Source organism: Zeus faber, assembly GCF_960531495.2.
Source record: "Zeus faber genome assembly, chromosome: 1".
Lineage (NCBI taxonomy): Eukaryota > Metazoa > Chordata > Actinopteri > Zeiformes > Zeidae > Zeus > Zeus faber.
In genome coordinates, this window is record NC_137193.1 from 51,713,496 (window position 1) to 51,727,685 (window position 14,190).

At 46.7% G+C, this 14,190-nt stretch overlaps 1 protein-coding gene across 3 annotated transcripts in view; it reads right to left on the reverse strand.

The window, feature by feature from the left end:
- The window catches only part of LOC307235680 (adhesion G protein-coupled receptor D2), a 126,874-nt gene that overhangs the window by 99,517 nt on the left and 13,167 nt on the right, over positions 1-14,190 (reverse strand). For all 3 annotated transcript variants that reach the window (XM_080007846.1, XM_080007845.1, XM_080007847.1), the window contains exons 15-19: positions 13,638-13,741; positions 11,646-11,748; positions 10,031-10,184; positions 1,632-1,765; positions 987-1,102 (exon numbers count right to left, since the gene is read on the reverse strand). In XM_080007846.1, coding sequence (XP_079863972.1) covers positions 987-1,102; positions 1,632-1,765; positions 10,031-10,184; positions 11,646-11,748; positions 13,638-13,741 — 611 coding nt within the window. The remainder of the gene's footprint in view (positions 1-986; positions 1,103-1,631; positions 1,766-10,030; positions 10,185-11,645; positions 11,749-13,637; positions 13,742-14,190) is intronic.

Below are 14,190 nucleotides of genomic sequence, written 5' to 3' on the forward strand. Positions count from 1 at the left end.
CAAACCGCACCAGCTGTGTGTGTGTGTGTGTGTGAGCGTGTGTGTGTGTGTGCGTATAAACACGCACACACACACACACACATATATATGGGTGAGTGTGTATGAATACGTGCATGCATATACAGTATATGTGTATGTGTTGAGACGGGCCCTAGGTTATTGAGCAGAGGAATGTGTTTGAGTTTCCAGGACCACCACCACCCTGGAAGGCCAGAGCGCTCAAGGCCTGCATTGAAATCCCCCACAGAGCGGGCACTGTGCGGGCAAAGCTCTGCTTCAGATTTAAATTCAATCCGACAATAGAAGTCTACACAGACAGGTTGACGGTCTTTCAAACAATAGAGCCGCCGCCTGTCGCTAGAGTAGAATGTGAAGATAGGCGTGTTATCAGTCATCGAAGGACACTGGTTAGAATACGAATCGTGTTTTAGAAAGGCTTTCAAACCTCCAATGTTGACCTTCTGTGCAAGCACTGAGGGCTCATTTTGATTCAGAATTCTTTCCTTTAAGCAGTGAGACATACTGTTCTCAAACTACGGTATTTAAAACTACACCAATTAGAAATCACACATGCTGCAAAACGCCGCCAGTTAAATATTTTTTTAATACACAGTATTTCTGCATTGAATGTTCCTCAGTTTGGCTGTTAAGAAGAAAAAATCAGTGATAATAATAATAATAATAATAATAATAATAATAATAACTTTGAAAAAAAAGTAAATACATTTGTATAACGCTTGTCCTACACAACATGCAACTCAAAGTGTTTTCCATTGATAAAAGGCAATCAAATAGTAACAATAAAAAACAAAAAAGCACAATCCATTTAATAAAATAATATAAATATATTACCCAATTTCTGATGTATTTCATATCGCAAAGAAACCTTCCAGGGATATTTAATACCGAACAACTCAAATGAGCCTCCTAAAAATTCTGTAACGTTTGTAAAAAGAGGGTGAATCTCGCCCCCTAGTGGTCAGTACCTGATCTGCTCATAAGCCTGGTCCAAGGGGCTGGCGCCCAAGATGAACATGATGGACCTTCTCTTGGCTGTGGTGAGGGTGATGACCACAACCCTGGTCAGAACCATGATGTTCACCTGAGAGAGGAGTGGAGAGGAGAGGAGAGGAGAGGAGAGGAGAGGAGTCAAGAGGAGGGGAGTGGAGAAGAGAGGAAAGGAAAGGAAAAGAGAGGAGGAGAGAGGAGGGGAGGTGTTATAAGCTTTATTTTCAATGTTTAGCAGATCAGCAATATTAGGGAAAGGGCTTAAATTGCAAAATTGTCCCAATTTGAAGAAACCAATTCAAACGCATGCGGATACACCCCAAATTAAAAGGTTTTAACAACATTTACATTTACATTTAGTCATTTAGCAGACGCTTTTATCCAAAGCGACTTACAATTGTTCAAAGACCGACGGACGCAGCCATCAGGAGCAATTAGGGGTTAAGTGTCTTGCTCAAGGACACTACAGCATGCTAGCAGGAGGAGCCTGGGATCGAACCAGCAACCTTTAGATTACTGGACCACCAGCTCTACCTCCTGAGCTACCATCCCCACAGAGTAAGAGATGTTCAAGACCATTCTGAAACAAAACAAAATGAGCGGTGTTTTTTGGAGAGTCTGACCATGATGATGAAGATGACAGGCCCAGCGAAGCCCCAGATCACGCCGTTCTGGACGCTGAGCCAACAGTGTCCGTCAGCTGAGTACCTCCCTGAAGAGGAGGCCAACGTTATGGTCACTATCAGCACGGGAAGCCCTGGAGCCAGGATGGAGGGATGAGAGCAAAGAGAAGACAGGGATGAACAAAGGAATGTGGTGGGTAAGGGTGGGATTGGGCCTCATCTAAATCACACTTTTAATCTGGACTACCTGGAATGGCCTTTCTCAGTCATGGTTTGAAATAGTCTCAGGCCCGAGTCTTGCTCTCAAAAATCAGATTTCGGAAGGAAGATTAGAGCTAATCTAGGTCTAAGTGAAGGTTTCAATTAAGTATTTTTGTGTGATGTGGTCTCCAGGTGGACCAGGTTGATCTGCACTAAGACCAGCACCAACACCAGAAAGAAGGAGCTGACTAGTCCTTCATCACCTTAGTCTAGAACTAGTCATCTTAAATGAAGCAACGTCTCAGAAAGGCATTTTTAAATTCTGGATAATTAGAACAATCCTGTTTTGCCAAAATACGAGCAAATTGTGTCTCTTCCAGGAGCGATATGATCCTAAATATGTATATATAAAAGCAAACAGAATATTATATTGTGCCTAGAGATCATCCCCCTAAAATACAGGCCTCATTTCCAACCCCAACACCAGCGAGAACCGCACGGCTGAAGTGCCCATTAGCAAGTCATTAATCTCCAGCTCCACGAGGAGTTGTTCGCTAATTGCACTCTGACCTCGGTCGTCCCTGGAGAACGTCAAACAGGATGGAGACATGCCATGTTCACTCTTTCACAACTCCATGCTGGCTGTCTATTTTTCCAGATCCTTTTCAGCTGTACTTGCTGTGCAGCTTTGCACGTTGGATTATTTTTGCACACTATTAGCGAACATTCTGCAAGTATTCAAACACTATATTTCAAGCTGCATTTCGAGGCAGGCAGGAAGGCAGGCAGGCAGGCAGACAGACAGACAGACAGACAGACAGACAGACAGACAGACAGACAGACAGACAGATAGATAGATAGATAGATAGATGATAGACAGTTAGACAGATAGACAGATAGACAGACAGATAGATATATCTATCTATCAATAGATAGATAGATATATAGATATAGATAGATAGTAAGGATGCAACGGTACAAAGTATGTTATCGAGCCGTTCGGTGCGCCCATACAGTGCAGTACACACATGTGAACCACGGTGTCATGGTAGAAATTCACCAGACGCGTTGCGTAATTCAAGGCTTCCTATTGCATCCACTGTTGCAGCTCCACTAGCACACATCAGCCGCAGCTATGCAGCCTTTTCCATAGAAACACGAGATAAAACTACCTAGAAATGTTTTTGTAAAGAGTGCAATTCATCAAGGTGTCCAGCCGGAAAATAACCCCCTGGGATGGACGCGTCCCTCTTTATTACACACTTCTACACTCGCACCAGATCCTGTCGGCTCGTTCACGATCGATCCGGTTCTTTTGAAGGAATGAAGGGAACCGAGTCTCGCTGGGTGATGAGTTTTTTTGTTTGTTTTTTTGTCAAGTTTTACGGTTTTACGTTGTGTTGTTTGTTTAAGTTGCCGTCTCTTGCCACCGGTAAAAGTTTTCGCTCTATGTAAGAGGCAGCCTATGCTCCTCCCTCGCCGGGAGGTGCCCTGGATGAAAAGGAGCACACCCACTGTCATGTCAGGTTCACAACGCACACGCGCTGGTCTGACTGTGAGCTTTATTTCAATAAGTTATTTTACTGGGTTACAAATATTAAAGTCCAATAAAAACTTCCTTAATGCACTTTTATTGCCATAAGGAAGCACCTGTACAGAACACAGGCCCTGCGGCCTGGCCTCCATTTTCCATTCACACTCAGCCTTGTAACTGACAAATAAAAGCCTTGCCAACCTCGCTACACTCTGCCCACAAAGAGAAAGATCTGCAGAGTAACAAGATATTTAATTCTTATTTATTTAATTTAATTTGTATTATTTTTGTGTGAAAATATGTGTTCTACACAAAAACAACTAACTATAGGACCTGTTTTATTTTATTTTTATTGTAAAACGTTTTTAAAATATTATATATATGAATAAGGAAATATTAACACCTGCCCTCCAATCAATTGAACTTGTGCAAATTAAAACAACCCACCAATGAACTTGAACCCTCGTCTCCCCCCTCTCTCCACAGTCATACACACAGAGCATTACACTACCTATTTGTGCAGACTACTACAAAAACATTTTTTACACCTTTCAACTAAAAAAAAAAAAAAAAACTTAAATATAAAGATACTGAAACCGTACCATTACGGTAGCCCCAAAACTGTGATACATACCAAACCGTGAGCACACTGTACCATTGCATCCCTAATAGATAGACTATCAACTCTCTGCAAAATATTAATAAATAAATAAAGAAATATAGTAAAAGATATGAAAAAAGAAAATGGCAATACATTGGAAAATAATGGAAAATTTACAGAGCACCTAACAATTAACTGTAATCTAACCTAAAAATAACAGCAACAATTAAAAAAATGAAGAAGACATGAAAAATAAGGTAATCTCCAAAAATGAAATATACGGCCCTAAAAAATAACTTATGAAATAAACTGAAAGATGACTGTACAATAAGCCTGTCATTAAATAAAACCCTTAATTGGTGAACAAAATGTTGGCATTAAGCTGATAGGTGAGAACCCTAGTGAGTAGGGCTGAACCATTTGGGAAAATAATCGAAATGCGATTTTTTTAAACCAATATTGCAATTGTGATTGAGTATGTGAAGTTCCTTATATTCTGTATTATTCACTAAGCAGAAGCAATACATTATTCAATAGCAGTGGTACTCAACCTTTCCCAGCTCAGGAGCCACATTCACAAAAAATATTTTCGCAAGAACCAAATTTCTCAAACGTCCCTTCCCTCCATCAAACCATGATGCATTTTAAAATAAGGCTGCTAGTCACATCTTATTAAGGGATGAAAGGTGAGATTTATGCAATAATTGCAATTTATTATTTTTACCATTACCATATTATTATAACAAGGTTTTTATTAACATTGCAACCACAAATATATCATGTATTATTATACACAAATTATGTACAAATGTTACGTAGAGAGAGCAACGGGCAGACTCTACTGTGCATGTCTGCTGAGCCTGCAGCGGTAGACGCCTGTCATGATCTCCGCCTTCTTCTACTTCCCCTCCCTCTCCCTACCTGTCCCATTAATCCAACTCCATTCACCTGCGCACACAACTGTTCCCGATCTGTAATCTAACCCCTATATATGCCTCTCTCACCAGTCACCCATTGCCAGTTTGTCTTCGATGCTTGAACCAGACTCTCCAGCGTTCCCCGGACTGATTCCCTGCTACCGACTCTGCCTCGCTCCGACCATGTATCCTGCCTGCCCCCCCGCCTGTCTTCTGTCTGCACTCCTCGTTATCGAACCTGCCTGTCCCCGACGATGTATCCTGCCTGCTCCCTGCCTGTCTTCCGTCTGCTCTACAAATAAAACACATGACCAAATATCTCTGCCTGTCTTTGTGCTGCAATTGGGTCCTAACCAAACCCGTTACAGTACAAACTGGCCAACAATGGACCCAGCACACAACCCCGAGTTGCTGGCACGCCTGGGAAGGGTGGAGTCACAGCTCCAACACCAGGAGGCTGTCCGAGCCTCCACCTCAGCGGACGTTCGGCTAGCAGCGGCTAGCCAGGAGCAAGGGCTCGCCACGCTAGCTGCCCAGGTCCAGAAGCTCGCCATCGCTCTCTGTCAGTTCATCCCACCGCCTGCTTCCCCGGACCCACCTGCACCGGCCCAGCCTGGGTACTCCCTGGAGCCCCGGGTGGGGGTTCCAGAACGCTACGCGGGAGACGCAGACGGCTGTAGTCCGTTCATTACGAACTGTTCCATCCTCTTCGCTCTGCAGCCCCACACCTTCGCCTCCGAGGAAGCCAGGGTGGCGTTCACCGTAAATCACCTGACGGGCAGCGCTCGGCTATGGGGAACGGCCGAGTGGGAACGATTACCAGCCTGCTCCTCCTTCCACGCCTTCGCCGCCGAGCTCCGCAAGGTGTTCGGGGTGACATCACAAGGTCCCGATGCTGCTGGTGGTCTCCTGGGTCTCAGTCAAGGGTCCCGCTCCGTGGTCGATTACGCGATCGATTTCGCACCCAGGCTCGACTGAGCGAGTGGAACCCGGCAGCCAGGATTTACGCGTTCCTGATGGGATTAGCAGAGTACGTGAAGGATGAGCTAGTTTCCCACGACCTGCCCACCTCTCTCGATGGCATCATTGAGCTTGCTTCCCGTATCGACCGACACATCCAGACCCGCCAGCGAGAGAGGCGTCAGAGGCAAGTGGAGCACCGCCCAGCAACCCGTCTTCCAGGTTCCTCCGGGCAGCCAGCTCTTCCAGCCCGTCAACCCACGAGTGAGGCCCCTCCCATGCGGGTTGGCCGGTCCAGCCTCACCCCAGAGGAGAAGGAGAGACGCCGGGTGGGGAACCTTTGCCTCTACTGCGGTCTAGCCGGACACTACATTTCCGGGTGTCCGGTAAAAGGGCCAGGCTCGCCAGTGAGGGAGGAGGTCCTGGTGAGCCACACCTCCAAATCCCCCTCCAACCTACGCCCCCTCTGCCAGGCTCAGCTGCTCCTGCCCCAAGGCTCACATTCCCTCACCATACTTATTGACTCTGGTTCCGATGTTAACATCATCGGTGATAACCTAGCACGGCAGCTTGGTGTTGGTCGAGTTCTCCTGTATTCTCCGGTACCTGCCACTGCCCTGGATGGCCGCCTCCTGGGGACAGTCACCCATCAGACAGTGCCCATCCGCATGCTCCTGTCTGGCAACCACCACGAGACGATACAGTTTTGCATCCTGCACTCACCTCGTCACCCTCTCCTCCTGGGGTTCCCCTGGCTCCGGCGTCACAACCCACACCTCGACTGGACCACAGGGGCTTTTCTGGGATGGAGTCCTGCGTGCCATCAGGTCTGCCAGAAGCAAGCCGCCGCACCTCAGCCACCCAACAGCTCCAGCTCCGCACCCGACATGTTGGGGGTCCCCGCCGAGTACCTTGACTTCAGGGAGGTCTTCAGCAAGGCCAAGGCGACATCCCTTCCCCCACACAGGCCGTACGATATTGCCATCGACCTCCAGCCCGGCTCCACCCCCCCCAGAGGCCGCCTGTACTCCCTGTCCGCCCCGGAGAGAGAGGCCATGGACACCTATATTAACGATGCCCTGGCGGTGGGCATCATCCGTCCCTCCTCATCCCCGGCGGGGGCGGGAATCTTCTTCGTGGAGAAGAAGGACAGTCGTTTCGCCCCTGTATTGACTATCGCGGTCTCAACGACATTACGGTTAAGAACCGCTATCCCCTGCCCCTCATCTCATCAGCCTTCGAACTCCTGGAGGGGGCCACGGTGTTCACCAAGGTCGACCTACTCAACGCCTACCATCTGGTCCGGGTTCGAGAGGGGGACGAATGGAAGACGGCGTTCAACACTCCCTCCGGTCACTACGAATATCTGGTGATGCCCTTTGGTCTCACCAACGCCCCCGCCGTCTTTCAGGCCCTGGTCAATGACGTGCTCAGGGACACGCTCAACAAGTTCGTCTTTGTGTACCTCGACGACATCCTGATCTTCTCCCGATCCCAAGCTGAGCACGTCCACCACGTCCAGACGGTCCTGCAGCGCCTCCTGGAGAACTCACTCTTTGTGAAAGCGGAGAAGTGTGAGTTTCACGTCCTGTCCGTCTCCTTCCTGGGGACGTCGTAGGGAGGGGGACCATCTAGATGGACTCCACTAAGGTCTCCGCCGTCACCACCTGGCGCACCCCATACACCCGCAAACAACTCCAGCGCTTCCTCAGTTTTGCCAACTTCTATCGGAGGTTCATCCGAGGCTACAGCACGGTGGCTGCCCCCCTCACAGCCCTAACTTCCTCCAAGGTGCCGTTTCGGTGGTCCACCACCGCCAACAACGCCTTCCTGGCCCTGAAGGCACGGTTCACTTCAGCCCCCATTCTGGTATTGCCTGACCCTGAACGGCAGTTTGTGGTTAAAGTGGACACCTCCGACGTGGGAGTCAGAGCTGTTCTGTCCCCGAGAACCGCCTCCGACCAGAAGCTTCATCCCTACGCCTTCTTCTCCAGGCGTTTAACCCCGGCCGAGAGGAACTACGACATCGGGAATAGGGAGCTTCTCGCCGTCAAATTGGCCCTGGAGGAGTGGCGACACTGGCTAGAGGGAACCCAGCTGCCGTTCCTGGTGTGGACCCACCACAAGAACCTGGAGTATATCGAGTCCGCCAGATTGAACTCCCGTCAGGCCCGTTGGGCGCTCTTCCTAACAAGGTTCAATTTCTCCCTCTCCTATCGGCCGGGGTCACGCAATATCAAACCTGACGCCCTGTCCCGGCAGTTCCAGGAGGAGGAAGATGCTGCTGACCCTGACACCATTCTACCATCCTCCCATCTAGTTGCCACACTCACCTGGGCGGTGGAAGAGAGGGTCAGAGCCGCAGCCCAGGACCAACCTGGACCCAGCGCATGTCCGCCCAACCGTCTGTTCGTCCTGCCTGACCTCCGGTCTGAGGTTCTCCAGTGGGCCCACAACTCCCGACTCACCTGCCACCCGGGGATCCAGCGGACGAAGGAGGTCGTCCAGCGTCGCTTCTGGTGGCCCTCCCTGGGTGAGGACGTCCGAGGGTTCGTCAATGCCTGCCCCAACTGTAACCAGCACAAACCCTCTCTTCTTGCTCCTGCTGGTCTCCTACACCCACTGCCGGTTCCTGATCGCCCCTGGTCTCACATCTCCGTGGACTTCGTTACCGGTCTGCCACCGTCGAGCGGCAATACTACCATCCTGACCGTGGTGGACCGGTTCAGCAAGATGGCTCACTTTGTGCCTCTACCGAACCTCCCGTCAGCCAAGGGCACCGCCAAGCTATTACTGTCCATGTCGTCCGCCTCCATGGCATCCCGGTAGATGTTGTATCCGACCGGGGTCCCCAGTTCGCCTCTGTCTTTTGGAGAGAGTTCTGTGCGCTCCTGGGGGCCACCGTCAGCCTCGCTTCAGGGTACCACCCCCAGTCCAACGGCCAAACAGAGCGGAAGAACCAGGAGATGGAGACGGCCCTTTGCTGCATGACATCAGAACACCCGTCGTCCTGGTCCGAGCAGCTTTTGTGGGTGGAATATGCCCACAACACCCTGACCAGTTCGGCCACAGGCCTCTCCCCCTTCCAGTGCGCCTACGGCTTCCAACCGCCTCTGTTCCCGGCCCTTGAGAAGGAGGCTTCCTGCCCGTCCGTCCAGGCCTTCATTCGACCTCCCCCTGAATGTGGACTCTAAGAAGCTGGCTCCTCGGTTCATTGGCCCATTCAAGATCGAGAAGGTCGTCAACCCGGTGGCAGTGCGGCTCAAGCTCCCCAGGTCCATGCGCATCCATCCCACCTTCCACGTGTCCAAGGTCAAGCCAGTCCGGGAGAGTGCTCTGGTCCCCTTGGCGCCTCCTCCACGCTTCATTGACGGGGGTCCTGCCTTCTCTGTCCGCCGTCTCCTACGTTCCCGCCGGCGTGGGAGAGGCCTGCAGTACCTGGTGCATTGGGAGGGTTGCGGCCCGGAGGAGAGGTCCTGGGTCCCTGCGAGGCACATTCTGGACCACACCCTCATCAGGAGGTTCCATCAGCACCATCCTGACCAGCCCTCCAGACCCTCCCTCCAGACCGGGTCAACCCTCACGACCACAGACCCCACCACCTCTCTTGTCTGTGTCCTCCAGCGATGTTTCAGAGGCGGAGGATGTCGACCCTGGGGGTCCCTCCTCCGTTGAGGACGTGGCCCATTTAGCGGAGGACGTGGAGATGGACGGGGCCTCCGACGAGTACTAGCTCCCTGCCTGTCTTCCGTCTGCTCTACAAATAAAACACATTACCAAATATCCCTGCCTGTCTTTGTGCTGCAATTGGGTCCTAACCACACCCGTTACAACGCCGTGTTCTCTGTAATATCACATTTAAATTAAGTTAAATGGCTTCAACAAAAACTGTGGATTGATATAGAAATTGTTTTTTCTATGTATTAATTGCATGTCGGCTGTTGTGGGGCTTCTGTGGGGCTTCTGGGAGTCTGGTGAGAAGTTGCGGCTCCAACTTATGACTTATTGGTTGGATTGTGTAACTTAAAAAAAACACTTTCTTTTTTTAAAGCCGTAGCCTTTGCCATTTTAAAATTGTGTTCTTTTACATTGCATGTCAGGTTGAATTGGATTAATGGTTTGGCCCTACTAATGGTTCGGCCCTACTAGTCAGTCCATTCCGCTGTGGTGTGGTGCGGCCGCTCACCCCAGCCGATGAGGTAGTAGTACTTCATGTGTGTGTCTTCGCTCATGTTGACCGTGACCACTTTGCTCCACAGCAGAAGACCCTCCACCAGCATCCAGCTGAATGCCGCCATGAAGAACAGGTGGAGCAGAGCTGCCACCAGCGTGCACGCCACCTGGGCACGTAAGGACAGACGGACAGAGAGACAGACAGACAGACAACAAAAGTTACACAGCAGGTGGGACAAAGTATGTAAAGTGTCTGTAACCATGTGGTGTGCAGAGCCATGTGTATGCAGTATTTTGTGTTTAAATCTTTTATCGGCTGAGATGAAATGGTTGAATAAAACATACATAGAAAAATACATTTTCAGTACAGTTTCTACATTTTTCAAGGATGTGTACTCACTCAAATATATTCAGTTTCAGACACTGACTACATTTCAAAGCAAATACCTGGACTTTCCACTGTAATACATTTATCAAACACAGTCATGCTACTTAGTTGATTTTTAAATCAGGGTTGATATGTATACATGAGAAAAAGGCTCATTTGGCACTTTAAACTATATCTATATTATTATAAACTCTGTTATATCAGTTCACCCACTTTATACTTACTGATGTACTTTTACTTATGTAGAAATGTCAATGTGCTTTTACTACAGTCATCTTGGGTCATAAGGTAAAGGTCTGAGTACTTCTTCCACCACTGCAAAAATCTCAACATGAAGAAGAAGTCCATATGTATTTATATAATACCACACACACACACACACACACACACACACACACACACACACACTAGAATTGTTGAGTATCAGAAGATAAATAGGTTCCGGTCGTGGGTGGACTGCTGACTGTGTGGCCATCACTGTTTGGGATGCACAAAGTGGAGATGAATGGCTGTGACACAACCCTGAAGAATCCCTTCCCTTCTGCACAACAGTCAAATGTTTAAGGTATATACCATCTAAATATCCATAAAAGACAGGGAAGTAGTTAGAAATGCACACTGTCCTGTGGTGACCAGCCACCTAATGTGACACCAGCTACTGCAGAGGTCAATCACAGGGGTCAGAGGTCAAGCCTACCCGTCCATTGAGCCATATTAGGAGTGTTGGCGATGACATTTGGAATCATAATTATCATATCAGTCATGTTTACTAAGGTCTACAGGTGGTATCAAAGACCAGGGTATTAACGATCATGACATTTAGTTGAAATTTATTTTTGGTAATTTTATTAATTTCTAACAATGACTTGAAATTCTCCTTAAAGTTGGATGAAAACATGCAATTATGGAATGTAGCAATTTTAGAAAATGATTGCAATCAGCTCAAATAATTGCAATAACAATTGTCTATTCAACAGGGATTTGAATCAGCTGCACACTGATGGAGATGGAGTTTGACCAAGTCATCTAAATCCCTGTTGATTACAAATAGTGTGTGTGTGTGTGTGTGTGTGTGTGTGTGTGTGTGTGTGTGTGTGTGTGTGTGTGTGTGTGTGTGTGTGTGTGTGTGTGTGTGTGTGTGTGTGTGTGTGTGTGTGTGTGTGTGTGTGTGTGTGTGTGTGTGTGTGTGTGTGTGTGTGTGTGTGTGTGTGTGTGTGTGTGTGTGTGTGTGTGTACGTACCTTGTTATCGATGGCCGATCCGCTGCAGAGCAAAACCACCTGAGCGCAGGTGAGAGAGATGAAAAGGTTTTTATGAATGGACGTCCGGTCCGATTTAGGGATGCTGCAAAGAGGAAGGGTTCAAATATTTAATGAGATCTACGTATGTATGAAATTAATTGAAACAACAATTTTAACAAACCGGAAATAACAGGTTATTTACAGACTACACTTATGCTTATGCTCACAGACAAAGATACTTTACATTTAGAGAAAACATTTTTTTTTACTTAAATCTTATTTTTTCGAGCAGCGGGAGTCGATCCCAGTGACTGGGATCAGAATCTTTTAAATTGATCCAGTGTTGAGAGAATAGCTTCATTCTCTTTAAAAATGATCCGAAAATAAGGTTGAGGTTAAAAAAATATCACTTCTCCTTTAAGAGCTAAGTTGTTGTTTTTTTAATAGTTATAATTACTTTTCAAGAGCTACTCTTAACTATAAGATTGTTAATGTGGTACATTTTTAAGATTTTATTTTATTATTACTATCAACACTTTAATCAAACATTTATTTATATTTTTGGGGTGAGAGGTTTTCATCTCAATTGCACCATTTATCGGCAATTTCTATCACTTTTATGTAAATATGTATTTTGCTTATCACTGCACCTTGTGTCCATATGTTGATAATACACAAATTTAAAAATACACAAATATGAATCTCACAGCAGGAACGACAGTTCAAACCTTTCCTTTTCAGATATAGTAAATCAGTAAAGGAAAAGCAAAGCAAAACACTAAATGGTTTGTGTTGCTAATGAACTAAAAAGGGTCATTACACTGCATTCCTTCATTTCGTTCTGATGGCTTCAAACTCATTACACTTATGTTATAATCTCATGGTGTGTGTGTGTGTGTGTGTGTGTGTGTGTGTGTGTGTGTGTGTGTGTGTGTGTGTGTGTGTGTGTGTGTGTGTGTGTGTGTGTGTGTGTGTGTGTGTGTGTGTGTGTGTGTGTGTGTGTGTGTGATTTAGGTCAGTTGTAAATCGTTAGCGTCACTCCTCACCTCTGGCGGCCTGCTGATTAGGATCTCCCTGCGAGACCCTAATGTTAATTAACGACGGTGGAAACGCCGCCATAAACCTCCAGAGCAACTGAGATGCAGACAACACTAATTACTGGATCTGCAGGGCTCGATACGCCTTAAAAACAGAGCACCTGTGAAACGTGCACTGATACATGGGCTGTGTTTTTATTGTTATTGTTTTAAGGAACCTCTTATTAAACATCATGAGGGAATCTCAGCTTTATGCTGTTTTTTGCTGGTCAAAACATATAAATACAGTATAAAACATCAGTATTAAGTATAAAACAGAATCTAATACTCTAATGCTTGAAATGTTGGAAAATAAGCACGGTATATCTCTGTATTTTTAGGAACTTCCTTCAAACGAAAAAAGTTCTCCTCGGGCCTAGATTTTTTTGGGGGGGGTTTTGTGTACTTTCTTAATCCCTCTCTATCTTGGAGCAGCAGGCTGCCACACAGGCTGCTCCTGGGGAGCAGTTATCTTTTTTTATTTGACCAGGGAAATAAATAACAACCTCTTTGAGATTAAAAATCTATTTTTCAAGAATAAATGGGGTTTTTTTCTGAGCTACTGCACCACTACAGTTTACTCATCAATATAAAAATGGTGAGACAAGAGTGGATATTGAAATATAGATTTTAAGTGAATAGGATCATTATCACTCAATTATAAAATGATAAAAAAAAATGGCAAGGTAAAGCACGGACACTCAGCCAACTCAGCAACTACCTCTAAAAAGTTTGTGTCGAGCCCTGGTTGAGTTTAATTGTTTCGTGGACATAGGCTGAAGCCTTTTGCTTAAAAAAAAAAAGGGGTAAAAAAATTAAAATTGCTTCCTGTCCGGAGCCATATTGGCTCGGTTGGCTGTGCCTCCAGTGTTGTTGGTGCAGTAGGAACCCAGACGGCAGTAACTTGACGACTCACTCCAGAACCGTGAACAGCATTAGGGTCACCACCAGCGCACACAGAGAAGCGCCCGAACCAATGAACGTCAGCTTGGTCAAAATGGCCTCCTCCTCCGAGCTCCACTAACGGAGAGAAATACACAAAGAGAGATCGAGAGATCGAGGGGGATACAGGGCAAGAGAGGCAGACAAATGGAGGGATAGTTTTACGGAAAATGTGATTTGCGCATCGGTATTTGGTGGCTATTGTTCAGGAAAAGCATCCTGGGACTGTGAAAAGTCCTTATGCTCTATATTACATTATTAAAAATGTACAACTTGCTAATATTAATTTTGGTTTATTGTGCATTGAAATGTATCCATTTCTAGTTTAGTGACAAATAAAGTTCCTATCTATCTATCTATCTATCTATTATCTATATATCTATCTATCTAACTATCTATCTGTCTATCTATCTAATTATTATCTATCTATCTATCTATCTAACTATCTATCTGTCTATCTATCTAATTATTATCTATCTATCTATGTGTCGATCTATCTAATTACTATGTATATATCTGTCTGTCTG